This window comes from Rhinolophus sinicus, linkage group LG07 (assembly GCF_036562045.2).
Source record: "Rhinolophus sinicus isolate RSC01 linkage group LG07, ASM3656204v1, whole genome shotgun sequence".
Taxonomy (NCBI): Eukaryota; Metazoa; Chordata; class Mammalia; order Chiroptera; family Rhinolophidae; genus Rhinolophus; species Rhinolophus sinicus.
In genome coordinates, this window is record NC_133757.1 from 104,378,784 (window position 1) to 104,406,059 (window position 27,276).

Consider the following 27,276-nt stretch of genomic DNA (forward strand, 5'->3'; position numbering starts at 1 on the left):
CCAACAGCTTATTGTTTTGTTTTCCATTTAAGAGTCTGAATTAAGGCAGTAATTATCCCCCTCAACGAATGGACTGGATTAACTGATTCAAGAAATATTAAGTGTTTTCTATGCAGATAATGCAAGGAGGTGTGTGCTGGAAATCTAGTGGATACAACAAGATGTCCAAACATGAACATTTAAGTAACTTTACGGAGCAGCAGATGACTGGTGCCACCTGAACGGACATACCCTGTTGTGTAGAGCAACTGGTCACAGGAGGTCGCTGCGAGCTGGCATTATCACAGAAGACCTGGTGAAGGACGCTGGACCTGAAAGAAATGGGTGTAGATAGAGCAGAGGTCTGATGACAGACTCAGATGAGCAAAATTAGCATGCTAATGAGTCTTTATCAAGAGACAAGATTACAGAGAAATGGAAACTAAGATCGGAAAAGTTGGGGCCAGATGGTGCAGATACCGCTAGGATTTCTTTGTTATAATTTAACTTTTTGAACAAGTAATGTATATAGTTCAAATATAAAATTTATAAAAAGGAACAGAGGAAACACCTCTTCCTCTCACATAGGTAACCACTGTTAATAAGTTTCCTGTGCACGCTTTCAGTTTTTTGTATGTGCATATACAAGCAATTATAACTGTATGCTATTTCCCCCCTTTATTAAAAGGTAGCATATGGCCTGTAGAAATTTTGAATAGCAAATAATTTACTTAAATATATATACACACTTTTTTTACTACTTAAAATAATTGTTTATTTATGAAAATATAACGATATTTCCCAGTGTGGATTTATTAAGCAAATATCAAGAACTAGGATCCAAAATAGAGACAGTAATTTCCAGAGGTGAACTCAGCCAGCATCAACTTTCTATCTATGGCTCTAAACCCTAAAACGTGTGGGTTTGGTTGGCGGGGTGGATACTCCTCTTCAGGGTTATCGTAACACCCCGTGCACTCCTCTCCTTGGCTTTCTTCTTAGCTTTATAATTACCTGTTTGTGTGGCTGCCTCATTTACTTGGTTGGAATTCTTTGAGGCAAGGACTGTAGAACTCATTTATCTTTCTGATATAATGCCTGGCAGATTTGAGATTCTGAAAAGAATGTTCTCATGATTTAATGAATGGAGAAAAAGGTACGTTGAATGAATGTGAATAACATGTGCCAAGGAATGACTTAAACAATATAGCGAAACCCTAGGGTGTCAGAAATTAAGGGGAAGGAATGGTATTTTATTCTATCTGGTAAATATAGTTTGATAAAACACTGTAGGGATATGTTAGGAAAGATCAGGCAGTAAAGAGGAAAAGTGAAGATACTGGGGGGAGGGGAAGAGGAGGAAAATGAAGCAAGACCTTGGAGCAACCAGGAGGGAGTTGGATCATGGTAAATAGTGGAGAGGTTGGCTTAAACAGGACATACGGGTGTGAAAACAATTGTAGGTGGAGGTGTTAGGGAGTTCAGATTATGCTTGGAGGGATCAAATTTAAAACAACAAAAAGCATTTTATAATAGAGAAAATTGAGGAAAGTGGGGTTGAGTAGTGAAGCCTGAGTGGTAAATGTATGAAATAGTTACAGGGACTGAGAAGAAAAGCTGATTGATAGCAACGGCTGCCTTATAGCCTTTCTGGAATAAGGCCAATTATGAGTTTAAGTAGAAGCTTTGATAAGCAATGCTTAGAGTCTATTTGAGGCTGGAGATTATGAAGTTGTAATTCTTTTGTGTCAAATACTACCTGAGGTGTGCTGGGCTTACAGAGATGAAAAATCAACATGCCCTCACAAGGAGCTTTTGTCTAGTAGGGAGAAAGTCATCCAACCCTTCAAAACATATTTAGTTACAATACTACCACCTTCCTCGTAAATTGGTCTTATTATAACATAGTTAACATTGAAATATAATATGGCTGTCACTGATTCTAAATGTTCTGTTCTTACATGAGAAAAGTTAAACAACTTAGATATTTTCAGTTATGGTTATGCAAAGTAATTTTGATATGCTTTATTTCCTGAAGCTGTTCTATGTTGACACCATTCCAAAAAAGAAGTTATCTTTCTGGATCCATTAAGGGAATTGTTGCTAATAAAAGTATATTTTTAGCTGTTAAAAAACAAACAAAAATAGGCCATTTCAATCACTGTAGATACAAACTGATTTTATTAGGGTACTTAAAGACAAAATATTCCTCCCAGTTGACCTAAGAATCAAATCAAATCTGCTTGGATGGAAACTTGCTAAGAAAGTTAAACTCAGTCAGGTGTGGGTCCCCAGAGCTCACATAACACAGAAAACACATGTAAGCAAGAAGTACGTTTACTTAAACACGATAACAACCACAACTGGACAGAAAAAAATTACACATCTGTTCAACTGAAATGTGTAAAAAGTTCCCATAGTTACTTTTCAAAATGTTATGAGAAACATGATGCCTTCCAAGTTCGAGCTTGCAAAATAACTCACCCTTTCTGTAGCAGATCCAGTCTCCAGATTGGTAAGGTGTATTTTACAGAGGTTTCTCAAAAAGCATTTGGGCTTTAACTTTTGAAAGCCAATCTTTAACCTAAAGAAAATTGAACATATTAATTATAACTTTTCTTTTTCATTAATTCCAGCTAAAAGGCAGTATTTTTTAAAAATCTGTTTTTGACAATAGATTCCCAGTCTATTTTACACAAATCTTTTTTATTTTGCCCTGGTGTATGTCTTGTCTTTTCAGTTTTCTAACAGTCTGTCACAGAGCACAAGGTCTTAATTTTGATGAGGTCCAATTTATTCATTTTATTCCCTTACGTCTTGAGTTTTTCCTGTGTATTTTTTTTTAAGACTTTATTGGGGAAGGGGAATAGGACTTTATTGGGGAACAGTGTGTACTTCCAGGCCTTTTCTCCAAGTCAAGTTGTTGTCCTTTCTATCCTAGTTGTAGAGGGTGCCATTCAGCTTCAAGTTGTTGTCCTTTCGGTCTTAGTTGTGGAGGGCGCAGCTCAGCTCCAGGTCCAGTTGCTGTTGCTAGTTGCAGGGGGCACAGCCCACCATGCCTTGCGGGAGTCGAACCGGCAACCTTGTGGTTGAGAGGACGCACTCCAACCAACTGAGCCATCCAGGAGGCAGCTCAGCCCAAGGTGCCCTGTTCAATCTTAGTTGCAGGGGGCGGAGCCCACCATCCCTTGCAGGAGTTGAGGAATTGAACTGGCAACCTTGTGGTTGAGAGCCCACTGGCCCATGTGGGAATTGAACCGGCAGCCTTCGGAGTTAGGAGCATGGAGTTCTAACTGCCTGAGCCACTGGGCCGGCCTTATACAAATCTTTTTAACTAAAGATTACTTAGAGTTCATGGAAAAAACTATTTAAAAAGTTCTTAAAGCCATTATGCTTCCTCTTTTTTTCTATAAAAATCAACTCTGTCTTAAACTTCTCATACACTGTTTAGAGGATCAGTTCTTTTTTGAATAGGACTCTTTTTGTGATCAAGGAATTCATCCTCAGAACTCCCACAAATGTGCAAACAGATATATTTGGAAATATTCTTTGAAAATATTATCTGAAATAGCATGAAACTGAAAACAAACCAAATGAACATCAATCTTAGTACATCTTTACGAAGAAATACTACATAGGAAGTAAAACAAACTTTTTGAACAAACTTTTAGAACTTTTAAATGAAAAACAAAATAGTGTTGATCTACATGTACAGAATGATCTAATTTTTGTTTTTGTTCTTGTTTGAAATTATCGTTGAGTATCTTTGGAGACCAGATAGTCCCAATATTATATAAATTGTTTCAGAGCAAATGAAGGAAAACTTCCAATTTTTTTTAAAGAAGCGAGTATAATATTGATACCCAAATCTATAAAGACAGCACAGAGAAAAAATTATAGACCAGCATTACTTGTGAATATTGATGCAAAAATTCTAAATAAAATGTCATCAAATAGATGTTTATATCACATTAAGAATTCACCATGACCAAGTAGGTCTATGCCAGAAATGTATGGATGGCTGAGTATTAGAAAATATATTAATCATGCACCTTATTAGTAGATTTAAGGAGAAATCATATGCTTATCTCCATAGACGGGGGGAAAGCCTTTGACAAATTCACCCATTCCTTATACAAATACTTGAGAAAATACAACTAGATGAATACTTCCTTACCATTATAAATTATATATTATAAAAGGCCAGCATTTTACTTTATGCAGAAGTACTAAAGGCATTCTTAAGGTCAGATACAAATCGATGATGTCTCTATCTCCACTAGTTTTATAACTGGTATTAACCAATGCAATTAGATAAAAACAATTAAGAACATAAGAACTAGAAAATAATTAAGACATCCCTTGTTCTTGAACAGGATGTTTCATCATCATCAAGCCATCAGTTCTCCCTATGTTAATTTAGAAATTTAATACTATCTCATTTTAAAAAATAGTTTTGTTTTTTTTAGGTTTTTTTTAAGGAATTTGAAAAGTTGAAAATAAAGTTTGATTTCAAGTCAGTTTGTCAGCTTGGAACAACAGTGGGACTTACAGAAGGAATCTATATGCTGGCACTCCTCTAAGAAATGAACCCCCTATCATTGAGCCAGCCCTACTCACCTCTAGCTGATTTGCTGCCCTGTGAAAAGAGGACTTCTGCTTGATAAATCATCTGGTTTCCAAAAGCTGCTGGAAATCTCAATTTGCATGTGACATTTTACAGATGAATATGCTGCAACAAATTTAAATAAAAAATAAAATAGTTTGGGCAAAATAAAATACACCTTGTAGATCAGAACCAGGCCACAGGCTGTCAGTTTTTGATCTTTTGGAGGTTGACAAACTTTTTCTACAAAGGGTCAGATAGAACTATTTCAGGCTTTGCAGGCCACATACAGCCAATGTTACAATATTCCTGTCTATTTTTACATCATTAGAAAAAAAGTAAAGACATTCTTAGTTCAAGGGCTGTAAAAAACAGGCCCTGGATTTGGCTCTCAGGGGGTAGTTTGCCAATCTGAGTAAACAGAAATTCGCCTTTAGATTCAACAAGTACTTCCAGAGACAGCCATGTTACCTGACCTCTATCTATCACAAATAACTTTTTTTTTTTTTTTAATTAAGCTTGGTTAAGTACAATATACATAAATTCAGTAGCAGTTGGCCATTTCATAATGCAGTATGTTTCCTTCCTGTTATATATTCAGGAAGCATATCCTGAAAGGGAGTCTATGCATAATTTTAAGTTACTTTCCCACCATCTGTCACATCTTAACTGCTTTTATCAAATGGTGCCATATTAGCTGAAAAATGTTTTCTATTTTACTCCAATCATGTTTTCAAAAAATAGTATTATTAGGTTTATAATTTAGACTTTTCTGCTCAAGAATTATTAGGGTGGTTCTTGCTTCTTGGCTGCCAGATATACTTATTTCCTTTTCTAATCCCTTGAAGAGAATCGTGTTTGATAAAGTTAAGGACAACAGCATCTATTTCTGAGACAAGCCGAGAACTTTATGATCCCAGTAGACTAATGATGTGGCAAACATCAGAGGAAAAGTCATTCCAATTCATTCTTATGAATTGCTTTGGTCCTGGCCCAACCTCACAAGGGACATTTCAGTGATTTATCTGACCCTGCACAACGGTGAAACTTACTAGGAGACTAAAATCTCTTTCCTAGAATCACCTAAAAACAGGATAGTGAGATTTTAAAAATAACTACATGTGAACGTTGATAAGATGGGTATCAGCTCTCCAAATACCTTTTAAACTTCACAGTTCATTGAAAAGATACTGAAAGCATCAATTACAACATTTACTGAATCAAATTTGATCCTGGATCACTAGTAATTTGATTCTAGGTCTATCCAAGCTGTCCACAGTCTTCAGATCACTAACAAAACCAGCCCAGGACTAAGGATTACCTACCGTGTTTCCCCGAAAATAAGACCTAGCTGGACCATCAGCTCTAATGCGTCTTTTGGAGCAAATATTAATATAAGACTCGGTCTTACAGTAAAATAAGACCGGGTTTTATATATAAGACTCGGTCTTACAGTAAAATAAGACCGGGTCTTATATTAATTTTTGCTCCAAAAGACACATTAGAGTGGATGGTCTGGCTAGGTCTTATTTTTGGGGAAATATGGTAAGTAGCGTTTGGTTGGACCAATGCCCCTGGGCTTCTTGATCAGTATTTCTAATTTCAGGAAACAGCAAACTCAAAAGCAACTCTTAAAGATTAAGAACAGTGATGCACTGGACTAGGCAAGCCAACGAACTGCTAAGCAACGGAGCGAGCCAGCTGTTAAACACAGCTATCAATAAAGATGAAATTACATGAACTATGATGATATAATATTAGAAACAATGGTACTAAAACTAAAAACTCATCACTTTCTAATTATTTTACATTTTACCATTACCTATGCTCTTGAGACTATTTATATGTGATGTATCTGCATGGTAGAAAAATATATACTCGTATAATGGTGTGCTCCTGAGCATCTTTTCCCCACTCTGCATTGTCATCACATTGATAATCTGAAATGGGCTATGCTGGGAGCATTTACACCACACACATGGACAAATCCTACTGTAAATCATGCCCTGTCCCTATTTAAAGAGTCAGTTTAGTTAAACATTTACCAGAACACTACTCGCTTAGGAGGGTACCGCAGCCTCTGTATAGCTCATATATAGACTGCCATTTCAATCATTCTCATGCTAGCCCCATAAAAATAGACTCAATTAAAAAAAAAGTTGCCTTAATAGTTATACGATAGAATCTTGTAAGGATCATTAGAAATGGTTTCCTGGGGTAGCGGGTTAGCTCAATTGGTTTGAGTGCAGTGCTCTTAACAACAAGGTTGTCGGTTTGATACCGCCTGGGCCACTGTGCTGTGCCCTCCACAACTAGACTGAAACAACTACTTGACTTGGAACTGATGATGGGTCCTGGAAAAACACACTTAAATAAATAAAAGTTAAAAAAAAAAGAAATCGTTTCCTTTTTGAACATACATATCTTCTTTCTGAACAAGGAAGCATCTTTTCTAATGAATAGCAAACTAGGTCTGAGAAATTTTGGAATTCTAACAATTAATGTTTTAGGGAAAGGCTTCTGACTGGTTATTTTTATTTTTTGTCCTTTGTCTCTTACATCAAATACTTTCTCCTGGGAGAAGAGTTGGTGCCCTAAGGCAACATAAACTGGCCTCAAGAACAAACAAGGATGGACCAATTTGCTCCCACCCACCTTCAGGAAGTGATTAAGTAGGCCTGGAGCAACTCCAAGCAATACAAAGGCCAGATTCACTAACAAATGGCGTGGATGTCATTTGGGTCACTTCAGACATATGGAGTATCTCCTTCAAGTTACTGAAAAGAATATCAAAATTGGACAGTGGGAAAAAAAACGGCATGTGTATAAAAGGACATTTTACACTAGTTTTTATTTTTTTGTCTTAGCCTGCCTGCAAATACTCTAAATGCCTAAGCTGAACTGGAAAAAGATATATACACAGGACATGTTATTTTTAACCCACTTTTCAGGTGAAAAAAAACCCCCAAATCTTGCTGGTGATGTGTGCTATACTGACACCACTATATAAAGGACATAAACCAGGACAAAGGGCCACATGCTTGTTCTTTATAGTAGAAAGGCATCAAAAATTCAAAAGAAAGCAGTTTTCATGTCTGAGCAATTAATACCCAACTCTAAATTTGAGGAACAGCAACTTTCTGGATTTTTTCTGTGCGAAATTTGCAAAGATGATACGGTATACTGAGAATTAATCATACACATTTTCTACTAAAATGATAAATAGTAAAGCAGCCATTAGGGTTTTAAAGGTTATTTCCCAGCCTGTGCGAGTGTATGTGTATAATGGAGCCTTCGAAGATACTCTTAGTTCTTAACATTTAATATTTGAATGGAACTGAAAAGCGTAATCATGATCGCTCTGATTTCTAAAAAGTTATTCGTAAACCTAACTTAGGTGGATGGCTTTACTTGCACTACCCTACTTGGATGAGCACTGTAGAAATATGGATATCCTGCTTTCAAACAATCAAAAAGAGTGAAAAACATCTATACCTTTTACTTTATTTAAAATTGATAAAATGATAATCAGTTACAGGTAAATGACAACTTAGTACAATTGGTTCCATAATATAAAAAATTTACATATTCACAAGCACGTAGATCCTTTACCAACATCAAATATTTTAGTCTATGTAGTCAAAATCTTCTGGAATTCCAAAACTTTTATCAATTTTATTTTCTTCAAACCCAAATTTTCTTTTGGCCCAAGATTTTATTGCAAATACGTTATCTATAAAGAAAATGAGAAATATTTTTGAGAATTCAAAACACAATCATAAAACATTTCAAGTAGAATTATATCTGTTGCTTTTACTTCTATTACTTTCAGAAGTATCAAAATAAGGAGTTTTCTGTAATTTCAAGAGTAATGGCAATTAATTTAAGAAGAAAACATTTAATGTGTATTTTGAATAAACAGATCTCATATTTAAAAATTCAATAAATTAGCTGCCACTAAAGAATATGTGACTTAAGAATAATCCAAAGACAGGCAAACGCTAATGGGTGCCTCGTGCCCATTTCCACAGCAGAAGCCAGGACCCTGTTACCTCAGGAATTCGAGTTGCTCCTGTTCCCAAAGGGAGCACAGTGTCTCCAGACCCTCTTTCCTCCCTGACAGAGAGTAATGGCTTCCAGACAATCAGGTCAGCGTGAGGGAGACAGGGTGAGGAGGGAAAGGGTTCCTTTCTAAAGACTAAGATAGGAATAACAGTACCTTCAGTGTCCTCTAGGGGGAATTTAAAATGCATTTTACCACTGAAAAATATCTTCTTAAAAGAATTTATCCCAAGGAAATAAAACAAACTGTGTACAAAGATATATGGACGGATCTTCAGCCCAGTATAGAAAATAAAAGCAATCTAAATGTCTGATCACCTGCGAGGGTGTGTACGCACAGGTGTGACGGATGCAGCTAATCCCCACGTGCTTCGTGGTTGCACGGGAACAGGGTGGACGGGAATAACGGTGTGTTTTCTTTCTTTTTTTTTTTTTTTTTTTTGGTGTGTTTTCTTGTTTTAACTTGACACATTTTCTTTAATGAACTTATACTATCTTTACAACGAACACGTATTATAAATACAGAAAAATAATGGTACAAATGCTCTGGTTCAGAGTATTCTATAAATGTTAAGCACTGTATTAGTAGTGATTATGAAGTAAAAGGGTTAAAATAGGTTCTTTTGGAGTGTTAAGTGCCGAAGTGTGTCACCTCCCCCAAATTCATAGGTTGCAGTCCTAACTGCCAGATTTGGAAACTGGATCTTTAAAGAGGTGATTAAGTTCAAATGACCCATTAGAGTGGGCCCCAATCCAATCTGACTGGAGTCCTTATAAGAAAGGGAACTGTGGATACACTGAGACTCCAGGGTCGTGAATAGGAAAGACCATGTGGGGACACAGGAGAAGAGGGCATCTACAAGCCAAAGAGAGAGAAGTCTCAAAAGAAACCAAACTTGCTGACATCTTGATTTTGAACTTCCAGCCTCCAGAACTGTGAGAAAATAAGTATCATTTGTTTAAGCCACCCAGTCTGAAGTACTTGGTTATGGTATCCTTAGCAAATTAGCATATGGAGTTTGATCACTTTTAAAAATATTGTTTTAAGAAATTTAATTCCAGGTATCAAATAATGAAATTGATTTCTAAGGTTAATACTAATACATCAAATACAATGTTAAAAAATATCCTGTTATATAACTTTACTAACAATTGTCACCCAAATAAACTTTAATTAAAAAAAAATCCTCGATTTCTTTCAATTGAGACAGAATATCAATAGATATTAAATAAATCTTTAATTTTTAAAACACTCTAAAACAACTGTTTACTTTTCATAAGGACCTACGCAAGAATATTAAATACTACTACCATGAGGTGATCCAGAATGATCTGTTTAGTTTTACCAGTGTCTGTACAACCCACCCATTCTTGTCAAGCATAACCAAACACTTATAATAGAGGGCCCACTGCTACCTAAGACAGGTATTAAGTGTATTACAGGTATTGCAGAACATGAAGAGCCTATGCCTTCAAGTTGCCACAAGAATAGAGAGAAAAATCAATTTACTACTAAACAATTCCCAAGTGATATGTATGTTAGAGAGAAAAGATCAAGTATTATGTGTACAGCTTTCAAAATAGACTCTAAGAGTACCGAAAGATTTCCAGGAAACAAAGAGAACAGATGCAAGTTTGAAAGTAGGAAATTTGGAGAAATAAACTTCAACCCCGCATCAGGAGAGATTATGAGGTACCACAGTAAGGCTGTAGCCTCTGCAGGAAGGAGTTCTGATTCACACAAAGGGGAAAACCATTTTATTATAAAACTTCTCTCATCAAAAACAAATAAAATAACAAATAAGAGCCTCTCCACAACAATGCTGAATGGACCAATTCAAAAAGACTCCACTCAACAAGTCCTTGGGATGCTGCATGTCTCCCTTCCAGACAATGTTACCCACAATCGTGATAGTTCGTTCATTCCCTGTCAAATAATTTTCCTATTCTGTGGAAATTTTTATAAATGGATAAAAAAATAATTTTTTGTTTTTGTTTTTTAAAGAAAGAGCCTTAACACTGGCAGAATTCCTGTTAATTAGTATGGTGGCCTACCCAAGATACAACACAGAGGAATAGGATGCGCGTATCATACGCATGAGTCTATGGTAGGACCTCACAATATCTATTGTCCACTCACTCATCAAAATGCCTGTCATACAGCCATACAAAGTCCACTATCTTAATTATTAAGCAAGGAGTTATATAATTTGTTAAATCACATTTAAAGTGTATTTACTGTTCCAAAACATTTAGTTGTGATATTTCTAGTTATATTTATACCCTGAGGTAATCTCTCATTCTATAAAACTGAAATACTGAATTGCTGAACAGTAAATATTCTCAATTCTAGATACATTTTAGGGGCTTTTTTAAGTAAAAAGAAACCAAACCTTAACTAATAATTACATAACAAGCTTCAGTTAGAATAATTACTGATGTTTTCTTTTTGTTTGTTTTGAAGACTGGGAGATTTTCTGAGGCATAATTTGTTTCAACTCCATTATCTTTTCATAATACTTTCATGTTGGAAGGAGCAAGTTGCAACCTCAAATGAAAATATGGTTCTTTACAGCTGTTTCTGCTGTTCTAAAAATATCTTCCTTCCTACACGATTTTAAAAGTTCCAAGTTTTTTCTCAGCTAATAACATGGGGGGAGAAAGTTGTTCAAAATTCTTTTAAATTATAATTTTGGAAGTTTATGATCAACTGGAAAACATGAAAGGATTTTTTTAAGAGGAGAAAGGGAAAAGGGGAGTATTTGTTTATTTGTTTGTCTAATGTTGTGTTAAAGGGCTTACCAACTGTCTTATTTAATCCTCCCAAAATGTGAGATAGTATACTATCCACACTGAGCAGATGAGGGAGCAGGTTCAGAGTGCAGTAAGTCACAGAGCAAATAAGAAGCACAACCTAGATTCCTTCCAAAGTCAAGTTCTCCCACCATATATACACAGGCTGCCTGCTGCTACTGTTTGCTGAGCACGATTGGGGGAAATTACATTGTGACTCTTGTCTTATCTTTAACCTAAAAATCCACTTGCTTTTTTCTCACTCAAAATTTTGTTGTTTCTCAAATCCATAGGATAGCACTGTATTTATTATTTATTTATACTTTATTGGAAACACAATTTCATTATTTTCTTTAATGTTAGTCTGGTGTTTTTATCCCACTCTGTTCTTATCACTAAAGTATTATATTATTTAGGAAGTAACTTTGTAATAAATAAGACTGCAATTTTATAGGAACCAAAGGCCCATAACATTGATTCTATCCATCTACTTAATTCTAAAATAGACAAGAGAAACTGATTCTAAAACTTTTCGTGAAATACAAAGGTTGGGACATGGAGTCAGGGAAACCTTGCTCAAATCTCTGTTTTCCAGTGACTAATCACCTTTGACTTAAGGCATTCACTTTAAGCTTTCTGATCTCTGTGTTAATGTAATCTTATCCATCCTCTCCCACAGAAACAGAATGAGGATGAGTAATATGTGTGATCGCATTATAAACTCTTACCAGGATGGAACAGTTCAATTATCATTATTTTATAATTAAATACTGGGAAAAAAAATCAGTGTAATTTTCAGACAGGTTTTAACAATACTAATTATACATGTATGCAATTCACAGCAATCATTATTTTTTTAACTTTCTTCTAAACTTTAAGATACATAGATAATGCCTTATTAATTCACATTTCTTAGAATCTCTGCTGTAGACCAGAGGGTATATCCACTGGCAAATGGATTAACGAGGCATTTATAGGAAGGCAGGCATACAGAAAAGACAGTATCATGTAATGGGTAAGATCTTGTACTCTGGAATGAGAAAAGCTGGATTCTAATTCCTGCTCCACTGCCTAGCACCTGTGTGACCCGGGGCTCATGGGGGCCTCAATTCCATCTCTAAAATTAGGGATAATAATCCTATCTACCTCACAGGATTGTTGTACAGATAAAGTGAGAATGCATCATAGACACTTTTTACAATGCCTGGCTTATGGTCAGACCTCAACAAATGTTAGCTGTTATTATTAGCCAGAAGACAAATCTTTAGGATTCCATGAAACTCTTTAAGTTGTATGAAGGTTTAAGTGATCAGCCCAAGTGACTTATCTAGGAAAAGTTACACTAAAATTAAACTGGAAGCAATCACTGGTTTTTCAAAAAATCTTACACTTTACAAAATGACTCCTAATAAGATTTTTAAAAATAATTTTAAGTAACTAAAATGATTTAATATATAAAAACCTGCTTAACACATACATTTCCAGAAATGTCTTTTCTTGAACAAAACTAGGCACAAGAGCTTTTGCACTTCACATCATAGTAAGTGTGGAAGAAGCTTAACTATAGTTCAGCAGTGCCATTGTAATACATACCAGTCCATCTGTTAGCAGCTTCTTTGGCTATTTTATTTGCTTGACCTGGAAGAAAAACATATCCATAACCATCTTTATCTGTCTATAAATCCTTTTTCGTATATGAACAAAGGTTATACAAATAAAATGGCTATGGAAAAAAGCTCAGTGACATGTTTTATCTCACAAACCTGCTTAACTTCCAATGGCAATTTTAGATGTTGTCATTATGTCATTAACAGAAAGTCCCAGTGAACAATTTCCCTTTTCTAAATGCCCATCATTACTGTGCTCCTCCTTTAAAGACAACGTGTAAATTTAACTGAGATGTATTGCTCAAACAATTTACAACACCAAGAGGATAAAATAATTTAAGTTTAATGGTAAGAATTTTAGTGCACGGATGTATACCAGATCACAATAAATGTGACTTTAAAACAATTTTCAATGGTCATATAGTGGCCCTGTAGGAGGATTTTTACTTTATATTTAATTATACACCTGGCTATTAAATATGTCTGCTTTGATATGTCTTTCAAGTTAATCTACACAGCATATAACAATGCCATGATCAACGGGGCATAAATATTATTTATAATGATGGCATTTATTGGAAGATAACTTATATAGCACAGAATTCACTATATGATAGTGTACAATCCAATGGTTTTAGTACATTCACATGGTTGTACAACCACCACCACAGAATTCCAGAACCTTCTCATCATCCAAAAGGAAATCCCGTACCCATTAGCAGTCACTCCACATTCTCCCTGCTCCCAGCCCCTAGACAGCACTTACCTACTTTCCATCCCTATAGATTTCTTTGTTCTGGACAGTTCATATAAATGAAACCATACAATATGTATCTGGCTTCTCTGACTTACCAGAATGTTTTCAATTTTCATCCATGTTGCAATATGTATCACTACTTCATTCCTTTTTATTGCCAAATAATATTCTATTGTGTGGATATACAACATTTTTGTCTAAGTATTCATCAGTTTTTGGATATTTGGGTTGTTTGTAATATGAATAGTTTAATAATTTTTGTGTGAACATGTTTTCAATTTGGGTAAACACCTAGAAGTGGAATTGCTGGCTCAAATGGTAATTCTACATATAACATTTTTGGGAACGAATAAATTATTTTTAAAAGTGGCTGCATATTTTAACAGTACCCCCACCCAGCAATCTAAGAGTTCCAATTTCTCCACATCCTCACCAACAACTATTTCCCATTCTTTTTTATTCTAGCCATCCCAATGGTGTGAAGTGGTATCTCATTGTGGTTTTGATTTGTATTTCCCTAATGACTTAAGATGCTGAACTTCCTTTCATATGCTTAATGGCTATTTGTATATTTTCCTTCGGAAAGAAAAAATGTCTATTCAAGTCCTTTGCCCATGTTTAAATTGGGGTGTTTTTTTTTTTCTTGTTGAGTTGCAAGATTTTTAAAATATATATATTTTGATGGACACCCAGGTTGCCTCTGTATCTTGGCTATTTTAAGTGGAGTAAGTCAGACAGAGAAAGACAAATACCATATGATTTCACTTACACAAGAATCTAAAGAACAAAATAAACATACAAAACAGAAACGAACTCATAGATACAGAGAACATTTTGACGGTTGCCAGCTGGGAGGGCAGTGGGGATGACTGAAAAAGAGGACAGGATTAAGAAGTACAAATTGGTAGTAACAAAATAGTCATGGGGCTATAAAGTACAGCATAAGGAATATGGTCAATAGTATTGTAATATGTAGTATGGTATCGGGTGGGTACTAGATTTATCAGGGTGATCACATCGTAAGTTACATAAATGTCTAACACTATGTGGTACACCTGAAACTAATATAATATTGCATGTCAACTTGAACTGAAAAATAAAACAATTATTTAAAACATATATATACATACATATTTTGAATATTGGAGACTTGTCAGATATAGGATTTGCAAGTATTTGCTCCCATTCTGTGGGCTTTCCTTTCACTTTCTTGATAATGTACTTTGATACAAAAAAAAGTGGTAAATTTTGATGAAGTCAAATTTATCTCTATTTTCTTTGCTGGCTTGACCTTTCGGTGTCATATCCAAGAAACTGTTCCCTAATCCAAGGATACACCTATGTTTTGCCCTAAGCGTTTTATAGTTTTAGCTTCTACATTTAGGTCTTTGATCTGATTGAGTTAATTTTTTAACTATGGTATGAGGTAGAAGTCCAGGTTGATTCATTTGTATGTGGATGACCAGTTGTGCCCAGCACCATTAGATGAAAACGCGATTCATTCCTGATTAAATGGCACCCTTGTTGAAAACCGACTGGGCTGACTTCTGGACTCTCAATTCTATTGCATTAACCTCGATGTCTATTCTTATACAAGTACCACACTATCTAGATTACTGTAGCTTGGTAGTAAGTTTTGAAATTGGGAAATCTGAGCCTTCCAGCTTTGTTGTTCTTTTTCAAGATTCTTTTGGCTATTCTGGGTCCCTTGCATTTTCATATGAATTTTAGGATCAACGCATCAACTTCTTAAAAAAAAAAGTTGGAATTTCAATAGATTTTACATTGAGTCTGAAGATCAATTTGGGGAGTATTTCCACCTTAACAACATTAAGTCTTCTAATTCGAGATCTTAGGATGTCTTTCTATTTAAATAGGCCTTTAATTACATTCACTGTTTTGTAGTGTTAAGTATGTCTTGCCCTTCTTTGATTAATTTTATTCCTAGATATTTTATTGATTTTGCTATCATAATGGAATTTTTACTTAATTTCATTTTCAGAGTGTTCATTTTTAGTATATAAAATACATGTAATTTTTGTATATTGATTTTGTATCCTGCAACCTGCTGACCTCATTTACTAGCGCTAACAGATTTTTTGGGGCGTAGTTTGTTTAGGGCTATGTATCTAAGATCATGTCAGCTACAAATATAGTTTTACTTTTTCCTTTTCAACATAGATGCCATTTATTTCTCTTTCTTGCCTAAATGCCCTGGCTTGAACTTCCAATGTAATGATGAATAGAAGTGAGAGTGGACATTCTTTAGGAAAGCATACAGCCTTTCGCCATTCAATACGATGTTAGCTGTGGATTTTTTTGTAGATGTCATTTTATTAGATTGAGGAAGCTCACATCTATTCCTAGTTTGCTGAGTGTTTTTATCATGAAAGGGTGTTGGATTTTGTCAAATACTTCTTCTTTGTCTATTGAGACATCGTGTGGGGTTCTTCCACCTTTATTCTACAAATGTATTTGACTGATTTTTGTATGTTGAACCAATCTTGCATGTTTGGGATAAATGTCAGTTGATCAGGGTGTATAATCCTTTTCATATACCGCTGGATCTGATTTGCTAGTATTTTGTTGAAAATTCTTACATCTATATTCGTAAGCAATATTTACCTATAGTTTTCTTATGATGTCTTTGTCTTGTTTTGGTATCAGGGTAATACTGACTTTAAAAAATGAGTTTTCTAATTTTTTTTTCTTTACAAGTATTAATTCTTCTTTAAATTGGTAGAGTTCTCCCAATTCTACAACCCCACTGTAGACTGGGCTTTTCATTGCAAGAAATGTTTTGATTTCTAATTCAATCTCTTTACATGGCATAGATCTATTTACATAGTCTATTTCTGCTTGAGACAATTTTGGTAGTTTGTATCTTTCTGGGAATTTGTAAATTTCATCTAGCTTATCAAATTTGTTGAAATACAAGTGCTCATACATTCCCTTATAATCCATTATTTTCTGTAAGGTTGATAATAATGTTCCCTGTTTCATTTCCAATTTTAATAATTTGAATCTTCCTTTTTTCTTGGTGAGCCTAGATAAAAGTTTGTCAATTTTGTTGATCTGCTTAAAGAATCAACTTTTGGTTTCTCTTGTTTTTCAATTCTCTATTACTCTTATTTCTTCTCTATTCATTATATTTACTTCCTTCTGCTTGCTCTTCTTTTTCTAGTTTCTTAAGGTAGAAGACTAGGTTATTAATTTGAGAGTTTTTGCTCTGTATTTTTTAACATAGGCATTAAAATGTTAATAAATTTCCCGCTGAGTCATGCCTTCATTACATTCCAATGAGTGTTGGGCCATTTTCAACACTCAGCTAGGCAATTTACAACTCTGCCTTAGCCTTCATTTCCTGCTTGCATGGGTATGAAGGTCAGCTAGAGGTGGGAGATGAGGACCTTCTCAGGTCTTTCCTGAGAGTGTGCACAGGCCTATGCATGCATGTAGCCTTCTAGATTTCCAGGAACATGTTGCTTTTCAAGGCATCTATGAACATCTCTTTCAGCCTTTCCTGTTAAGCTTTTCAGTTAGTCTACTGTTTGCCTTAACTGTTATTCATCACCTAAGATGGCTGCGAAGTTAAAACTCTTACCTGTAATTGTTTTACCCACATACTCCCCAGGGGAGAGGCTGTTAGCACTGGACATACTCCAAGCCAGGTCAAATAAAGACAACCCTTTCTATTGGTGGCTTTCAGAGAACCACCAGAGACATCAAATAATGACAATTATTTGGGAATGAGGATTTTAAAGAGATGCAGTTCCATTCTGCTCCCTGATACCAGGAATGCAGGGCTGTTATTTTTCAAGGCTGGTGAGTATGGGTTTATTAAAGGGCAAGTTAAAATACCACAAGTTAAAACACCACAAAACACCTATTGTTGCTGAGATTCAGCCATTTTTCTTGAATAGGCAAATCTTTGGTTTGTTTCTACAATTCTGGAAAAGGTGTGACAATTTTTGCCAGCTCTCATGGAAGGATAAATTTTCAGAGTCCTTACTCGACCATTTTTACTGCCATTCTGGCATTTATTTCTAAGAAAATTTCTTAAGTGTTTCTAAGATTTACTTTCAAGTATTTTTGTGGGAATTCAATTTTTACTATAATTTATTTGTTCTGTTCTCAAGTAATGGTCACAGCAGTTAAAATTAACATTTATTTTTTATAAATTATTGCTTTTACTGCTAACCTCTTGGATATTTGCAATTAATCTTGCTAATAATACTTGCTTAATGATATCAATAATTCAGCTGGCATAATGAAAAATAAATATTTCCTACAGGAATTGAGATATAGTTAAGAGATAATACATAGCCACGTCTACAAGAACATAAGGGTTATAGCTATTGTCAGCAGAAAAACTGTTTAAAAATAAACCATGACAGAATTAAAGATAAGCTTAATTGTTGTAATCTGGGTGCTATACCCATGCTATTAAGAATCAAATCCTAATAAAAGCAACTTGTGAAATTCATAATGCTTTGATCAAGTATAATCTGCTCTGCAATAACACAATAGCCGAAATCTTATGAAATTCTTTATTACCAAAAAGCACATTTTAAAAACAATAATCTCATTGGGGAAAGGGGATTTGGGGGGAGTAGGGTTTAAAATCTGAAGAAGTTCTCTAGATTCAGTGATAAAGAGATCACTGCCATTTACTACTTATATATTTAAATTTCTTGAATCTGTGGGTTATAGTTTTCATCAAATTTGAAAAAAAAATTAGCCTTTTATTTCTGATATTTATTGAATCTGATAGTTGTTTCTTCAGATATTTTTCTGGCCTGGAAACCCTTCCTCCCCACCCAATATACACTCCTTTTGGGACTCCAATCTCACACATAGTAGGTCACTTGAAGTTGTCCTATGCTCCAGCTCTCTTTGAAAACCACCCTGGGGAATCACCTGAACTAGGGCCAACACGTGTCACCATCTAGGCTATGTGATGCATGTGCATGAGCTGTGCAGCGCAGAGACCTGTCTATAAAATTAAGTTTAACTTTCGGTTACACTAACTGAACTGCTTAAAGATTTTTAATTGTAAAGAATACTGTCAGGGATAGCTTAATTGTAATCCAACTATTCTCAGGTTAATTTAAAAGTGCCAAATATTTTCAGTTTCTCTCAAAGGCTTCAATCACACAGTATAATATCAGTTTTTCTAAAAGTTTCACTTGGTAAAGTTCCCTAAATGAAAAGACAGGCTAAAACAGAAAACTGTGAAGAAAGTTATGCATATTTTCCTAATCAATTAAATACAGTTTCTTTTATAATATACTCTTTCCTTTCCACAAACATTCACATTTCTATCTTTGCATAAATATATTAAAATTATTCAAAATGAAGCTTTAGGGACTCTGATTTAAAAGTAGGGCAAAATATCATTAATACATGCAAAAGGCAAATCAATGTACAGACTCATTTTCTGCAACTTGCCAACTGCAATATTTTTGGTGTCACTCTTCCTAGAAGATAATGGCGGATTTCTTTCTAGAACCAACATACTTTGGGCCAGCTTAGCTCTTTCTCTGATTCTTCAGATTCCTAAGCTTATACTTTATGTCTTTATTTTTCTACCCCATCTACCTTCCTTACTCTTGAAATGCATTATTTCAAAGTTGTCACTATTTAATGCTTCAACATGAAGATTCCCTTACAGAAATATTAATGAAACATTAATACTATTAATAGCTTTATTTTCTCATATACATGAAGAATGGGTACCAGGCGACTAGAACTATAAAGTCTTTTTTTATTAGCAAAGTTAAAAATCCTCAAGATATGATACAAACTTACGTATTTCTTCCACAACTTGTGGGTCACATTCTTTGTATTTTTCTACTTCTGCCTTTAGCTGTTCCCTTTGTTGTCGAAGTGAAGAAAGCTCTTTTACTAGCATGGTTCGCTCTTCCTACATTCAAAAATAGTTCATGTACAATTAAGACAAACAAAATGCCACATGTTATAAGACTATACATTTATAGACATTTTCATTTCATTTCTCATAATTGATATGCATTAGGCTTTTGACAATATTTTATATACACATACATGTATATAAGAACAAACTCGATTCTCATTATTTTCTGACCTCTCAAGCATCTTTTACATATATTGACTAAGTGATTGGGAATTAATAAGTAGAATGGAATGCTCATAAATAAATGTCACCAATTATGTATAAACTCAAAGACTATGTGATCATGTTAGGAAAAAAATTATACTGCCTCTTGGGTAGTTTCACAAGATTATGTCTACATATATACATAATATTTACGATAACATCAATCATATAATTTTCCTTAAAAGTGTTCTAGACAATTTTTCAACCATTAAGAATGAACAACCTTTAAAACTATTTAAAGATATCAGAAAGAACAAAATTATAACTTGTGGCCTCCCATCTTTTTCCTTTAAAACTAAAGAATACAGCTTTTAAACACACAATATGATCCAATAAACGCCATTTGAAATTTCTAGCTCTAGTTCTAACATGTAGAAGTCATAGTGCTATAGATATTCAATTCATGTGTGTGAAACCTGAAAAATAAGTCCAAACAAAAATCAAATATTAATACTAGCAAAGGTTATGGCACAGGGTTATAGGATAAGTCTGAGGTAAAACCTAGTAGCTCATGCTGCTAATAACACTGTTTAAGGTTCCTTGCTAGCTTGTTTCTGTACTTGTATTTTTCTATTTTTTGCTTTAGCTCTTCTCTTTGGTTCCATAGCGAAGAAAGCTCTTTGTTACCATTTGTACAAGTGAATGCTTGTACAGAGCAGCACGCCCTGAAGCAGCATAGTCCAACAGGACTCTGCAACAATAAAAATGTCCCAGATCTGTGTTCTCCAATGCAGAAAACGTTAGCCACAAGCGGCTCCTGAGTACAGGAAATGTGGCTATTGGCACGGAGAAACGGAATTTAATTGTGTTTAATTTAAATGTAAATAGCCACATATGATTAGTGTATTAGCACAGCTCGGGAGAGATTTTAAACTAACAACAGTATAAGACGGTCATAATTTGCCACCCACATCCAAATTATACATGCTCCACAAAGAAGAATGAGAGGAAAAAAAGCTAATGAAGGTGGGAGAAGCAAAGTGGTGAATATCCGTGACTCAATGATAGTTCCAGAAACCCTGAAGTGGGAGCCACCTCAGACTATTACTAGCACTGACACATTTGCCAAATTACTTCACCTCTTTGTGCCTTCAGTTACTCAAATGTGAAAATGGAGACAGTAATAGTACAACCTCCTTGGGCGGCTGGCAGGATTCAATAAATATACAAAATGAGCTTGGAACATTCCCTGCCTGGATCACAGTACGCAGAGTAGTTATGTGCACTGTTTCTCCTTATCATCATCGCCAGCAACAGCTCCGTCGGCACCTTGGACAGTATCTAGTAGATGGAGGCTACGCACTTCGGAGAACTCCTGCCTGGGGAACTCAGGATGAACACAAGAGGTCATCTTTCTTAGGAGCCGTTCTGAACTACCATACTCTTCTGATAGCTGCAGGCATCCACTAGGTTTGCTACTGGTTTTTTCCTCGTTGCAATGGTGCCAGTGGACTGGGCAACACTCCACAGACTGGCTGACAAGTTGGGGGCATGGGTATGTCACCATTAGTTGAAAGTGCTTCTGTATGTTATTGCCAATGTTAAAGAAAGAAAAGGAGGATCAAATAAAGGAGGAGTAATTGTTAGTATCAACTGAAGAACTCTAACAGCTTCAGGTGATGCCCAGAGCTTACCTTCCCTTGAATATTCTTCAGAAATCACCATTCTCCAATTCCTATCTGTGAATATGCTGACCATTTGCATGAAAGAAGGTATGTGAAATAACTTTGAAAAGTATAAAACCACAATAAATCTGTGATATATTCTTTTCTACACTGTTTTTTAGTCTCTTTCACAATCAAGTGGCACAGATAGGGGCCTAGACAGAATGCTTAGTGGTTCCTGTTGATCTTCAATATTTTCTCAAGTCATCGATTCATACCTGAGATAATGATAAAACTAGAAAGGACAGCGAGTTTTAACCTAACATAACACTATAGAAAACACTGCACTTTGAAAAATAAAATAGTAGGTTAATGTTCACTTAAATAATTTAGAAATATTACAAGGCCACAGGATAGATAGATACTACATTGATAGTTTTCAATTTGTTCTGTGCCAAGACTTCAAAAACATGACTTTTAAGAATGTACACAAAAATTTATATAGGGCTTACCTTGTACCAGGTTCTCTTCTAAGTGCTTTGCCAATATTAGTTTAATCCACACAATAACTAAATGAGGTAGATTTTATTATTCCCTATTTTACAACTGAGAAAAGAGAGTTTAGGCGACTTCCCAAGCCAGGCAGTCTGGCTCCCAAGTTCATGCTTCTGTGCTGTGCTGCCATATGCACAGTACAATAATAATAAATCTCGATTTACAATTAGTGAATCCTACCAGGTCAAATGTTCATGTCCTTTGCTGAGGCTCCCTTCTCTTCCGGTGGGAATGGCATACTCCTCACAGGAAGTTCTATGTCCTTATTCTTCTGTTTAGAATTGACATTATTAAAGAATCTACAGATACAAACTTACCGTTTCATGTCGGCCAATTTTAGCTTTCTCGATGCTTTTCTGAAGGTTTGCGTGCTTTTGGTTTCCCTCAGATAACTAGAGAATTAAAACAAATAAAATGGCTTGCTAAGATAAACTTGCTAAACATAAAGTTTATGGGTCAAAAAGACAAAATGAGATTTGTCTTCAGTCCAAGTCAATGTAACAAAACGGTCAAAGATGACACTGGGAAGTAACTTCTCAAATTTGAAAATATTAAGTACCGTAACTCATTAGGGCAGACTGAAAAAAAAAAAGTTTAAAACTATTTTTTCCTATCCTATGCAGAAAAATGAGTAATACGCTTTCAATCTTTTCTAGTCCTCATTTATCAGATTCCCCACCCCCATCCCAAAAAACTTGAGGTATATGATTTAAAAATTGACTTTGAAAATTCAAAATCTGTTCTATATAAACTCTTTTCAAATTTCACTTTGCTTCTGAGAAGTCTTTTCAAAACACCCTAGACTGTTTCTTATATACTTGTAGTATAGTGACCTGTTTCACTAACACAGAGTCAAAAATGTATGCATAACTTATTATTCTTAAATAAGGTACTTCATGGGCCGGCCCAGTGGCTCAGGCGGTTAGAGCTCCATGCTCCTAACTCCAAAGGCTGCCAGTTCGATTCCCACATGTGCCAGTGGGCTCTCAACCACAAGGTTGCCAGTTCGATTCCTCGAGTCCTGCAAGGGATGGTGGGCAGTGCTCCCTGCAACTAAGATTAAACACGGCACCTTGGGCTGAGCTGCCGCTGACCTTCCAGATGGCTCAGTTGGTTGGAGCCCGCCTCCTCTTAACCACAAGGTTGCGGGTTCGACTCCCGCAAGGGATGGTGGGCTGTGCCCCCTGCAGCTAGCAACGGCAACTGGACCTGGAGCTGTGATGCGCCCTCCACAACTAAGACTGAAAGGACAACAACTTGACTTGGAAAAAAATGTCCTGGAAGTACACACTGTTCCCCCAATAAAAGTCCTATTCCCCTTCCCCAATAAAATCTTTAAAAAATAAAATAAAAATAAGGTACTTCATGAGGAATTGATACTTTATATACTAAGTTCTCAGAGAAGAAAAAAAATCTATTAGTCTGTGGCCAATTTTATGCATGTTGTATGCACCTTAAAAGTGATCAACTTAAACATTTTACTGAGCTTAGAAAGTGGTAAATTATATATGGAAATGGATTAAATAATACCAGCATAAAGAGACCACAGATATAGAATATTCATTAGCATGTGACTGGGCCCACACCAAAAAGGACTGGTTAATGTCAGAATATTGCCACCCCTTCTTAATTTTTTAAATCTGACGTGGGCCCATGACTAAATAAATAATCACAGGAAATTCCCAATACTAAATTCTCCACCACATCAATTGCTATAAACTAGTCAGAAAGTTCAGTTTCATTTGATTGGGTAAGGGCCTTCTTAAAACATATTCCTTACCAGAGGGTAAGGGGGGAGGGGGATGGTAGAAGAGGGTAAGGGGATCAAATATATGGTGATAGAAGGAGAACTGATTCAAAGTGGTGAACACACAATGTGATTTATAGAAGATGTAATACAGAATTGTATACCTGAAATTTATGTAACTTTACTAACAACTGTCACCCCAATAAACTTAAATATATATTCCACCCCTCCCTCATTCATGTTTATGAACATTTAAATAATAATGACTGGATGAATGATTTCTTTTGGCTGATTATATGAAACTGACCTATATGACCTAGTTATATGCAAAGAGTGAATAACATAGTCAGGCGTTCTTTTTTGCTTAAAAATCAAAAACAGCATCTTGAAAAAGTTGGTAGTTTTACCCTAGCTTTAGGGAGTCTCCCACTTCTCAATATGCATGACGGGAACATCATCAGCCATCCCCTAATGGTTGTCTCATCACTGATTCTAATCCACAGCGCGAACAAGATCCACCTCTGATGCCAAGACACCACCCCCAAACCAGTTATACCTCTTCCTGACAGTAATTATCTTTCTAAGTTAAAAAACAAAAAACTTCTGTAGATTTAAGAGCCAAAATAAGCAATAAAACCCTAAATTTAGCAAGGAGATGGAGTTCTTTAAACAAGGGTTCCCATTTATAAAGTAACACTATGTTTACAAAGTTAATATTCCACCCTGAAGGATCCACTTGAAATAATTAATAAATGTATGTAATATTTAAATTCAAGAATAGAGACTTTTCCAATGAAAAAACACACATACATGTTCACATAACATTTTTTCATTAAAAATGTTTTTAACGGGCAGCAGGATGGCTCAGTTGGTTAGAGCGCAAGCTCTTAACAACAAGGTTGCCAGTTCAATTCCCACATCGGATGGTGGGCTGTGCCCCCTGCAATTAAAGATTGAAAACAGCGACTGGACTGGGAGCTGAGCTGTGCCCTCCACAACTAGATTGAACGATGACTTGGAGCTGATGGGTCCTGGAGAAACACAGTTCCCCAATATTCCACCCCCCAAAAAAATTTTTTTAAAGTGTTTAAAATAACTAAATAGGTAGATGTTATCCAAAAAATTAATAATTATATAAAAATAAGCCAATAATTAATGGACATATATCTTAATTATATTAACAAAGTGTCTTCCAGGTAGGTATTGTATGTCTGCTTGTAATTATTTACAATTTAAAGGCATTTGAGAGAGAGCTAATTCAGCAATTCCTTAACTCTGAAAATAATCTTATGTATTTTAAATGTAATTTCATGATTTGTCATTTTTAGTTTCTTGGTAATGGAGGGAGGCACAATCTAAACGATGTTATCAAAAGAGAAGTTTCTGCTGATTATCCTAAGTACTGACACAATCTGGTTCAGCTCAAAAGTGAAGTATTCTTGGCTCTCTGTTTAGTTCTTAAATCTCAACTACTGGAAACAATGAAACAACTCTTGTGAGGCGGCCCTTGCTATCAGTTTTTCATCTACACATCCCTTAGAAGCAAGATTGCTATAGTTCCTAACACATACCTTGGCATTAAACCAAACCCTGGCCTCAAGTGGTAAGAGCCAGTATTTTTAGCTACTGTATAGCTACTATCTAAACGAGTAATTCTCAAACTTTAGCATATATCAGAATAACCTGAAGGGCTTGTTAAAACACAGGTTTCTGGGCTCCACCTCCCAGTTTCTGAATATTAGGTCTGGGGTGGAGCCTAATAATTTGCATTTCTAACATACTCCCAGGTTATGGTGCTTCTGATGCTTCTGGTTGGAGTCACCACACTTTTGAGAACTACCGATCTAAACAAAACCTGTTGTGGTAACAAACCCAACTAAATACACAAGATATTAAAATGGGAGGCTAATAGCTAGTTCATCAGCAAAAATGAATTACTGCTAAATGTTGTAGCCTGAACTTAAAACAAAATATCTTAATATTTCTGTCACTAGAAGAAATTTTAAAAGTCCACATTTACAAAATTAGAAAAAGGAGTGATGGTTCTGTATTCAAGAAAGGTATTCACCATGGGATTCCTCTAAAGAGAGACCTCTCCTGACACATTTCTGTATAACATGAAGCACGAACCAACTGTACACTATAACAAATCCATTTCCAACTCAGAACAAAACAGCAGCAGCAGCAGCAGCAGTATCAACAAAAACTACTTAGAGGGGCGGCGGGTTAGCTCAGTAGGTTAGAGCACGGTGCAGCAGCAGCCCGATGCTCTTAACAAGGTTGCCGGTTTGATCCCCGCATGGTCCAGTGTGAGCTGCGCCCCCCACAACTAGATTGAAACAACTACCTGACTTGGAGCTGATGGCTCCTGGAAAAACACACTTAAAATAAATAAAAGTTAAAAAAAAACACTACCTATAATTAGTAAGAACAGGATTTCATCTTTAGATTTGAAGATCTGACACAATGCTTCTTTTTCATGCATTCCAGGCCACCTATAGACACTCAGGGTTGAGAAACATAATGCCAGTGTTTTCTCAAGGGCTAATTCACTGCCTGGAGGAACTGCCTATTCATAAAAGGAACAGAAAGATTGATTCAAGCTGGCTGCTTTGGAATTCTGATTTTCTCCTTTTTAGAAATTAAAAAAAAAATCAAAGCATTAGGGAAGGAATACAGAGTTTTTCATAGGTGGGAAAGAATGTCAAGGAACAGAGAGAGTGGGGAAAAGACGTAATAGCAAGAGAATCCAGATCTGTCTTTTGCTTTATCAAAATCCACGTACAATGTTATAAAAAAATAGGTTCTATGTCTTTTGTTTTTTCCTTAAAAAAATGTCAGTATCATTTAAAATTTTGTATGTTTAAAAAGTCTTGTTAAGAGTATCTAAAACTTTAAAATTTATATTTTAAGGCAATATTTCATGTAGGAATCAACCATAAGGAAACAATAAACGCTATAACGATATAGTTATATATAAAGACAGGAGCCGTGTAATTGTTTTAACAACAGAAAAATGTTAAATCAATTATTTCATGGTATAACTGTGTCATAATTATGTAGCCAAAGGAAATGTTTTGGAAGAATTTTTACCGACACTAAAATACTCAGAGAATAGAGTTTTTAAAAAGTGGAAACAACACAGTCAACACATTTGAATCTATCTATGATTAAAAAAAAAAACCTGCAAGAAAACACACAAAAATTTAAAAATGTTTCTCTCTCTATTGTGGAACACACTTTAAAATTTTGTACATAATGAGCATATATAACTATTATTTAAAAAATTCTTTTCCCATTATGAGCAACATATGAATGTGCTCTCAGGAGATTAAAATGAGTATTTTTTGTTTTAAAAGACTCAAACAACGCAGAAGTACTTACAATCCCCGTTAACTATCCACCTGTGTTCCATCCCCACAGACAC

At 35.3% G+C, this 27,276-nt stretch overlaps 1 protein-coding gene and 1 long non-coding RNA gene across 2 annotated transcripts in view; both read right to left on the reverse strand.

Moving 5' to 3' along the window:
* LOC141572734 (uncharacterized) overlaps window positions 1-5,915 on the reverse strand; it is a 32,464-nt gene extending 26,549 nt beyond the window's left edge. The window contains exons 1-2 of the long non-coding RNA XR_012498175.1: window positions 2,464-5,915; window positions 232-311 (exon numbers count right to left, since the gene is read on the reverse strand). This is a non-coding gene — a long non-coding RNA (uncharacterized LOC141572734). The remainder of the gene's footprint in view (window positions 1-231; window positions 312-2,463) is intronic.
* A 2,160-nt stretch (window positions 5,916-8,075) lies between these two features.
* Window positions 8,076-27,276, reverse strand: part of MND1 (meiotic nuclear divisions 1) — a 46,859-nt gene continuing 27,658 nt past the window's right edge. The window contains exons 5-8 of the mRNA XM_019722334.2: window positions 22,420-22,494; window positions 19,616-19,730; window positions 13,034-13,078; window positions 8,076-8,318 (exon numbers count right to left, since the gene is read on the reverse strand). Coding sequence (XP_019577893.1) covers window positions 8,212-8,318; window positions 13,034-13,078; window positions 19,616-19,730; window positions 22,420-22,494 — 342 coding nt within the window. The 3' untranslated portion in view covers window positions 8,076-8,211. The remainder of the gene's footprint in view (window positions 8,319-13,033; window positions 13,079-19,615; window positions 19,731-22,419; window positions 22,495-27,276) is intronic.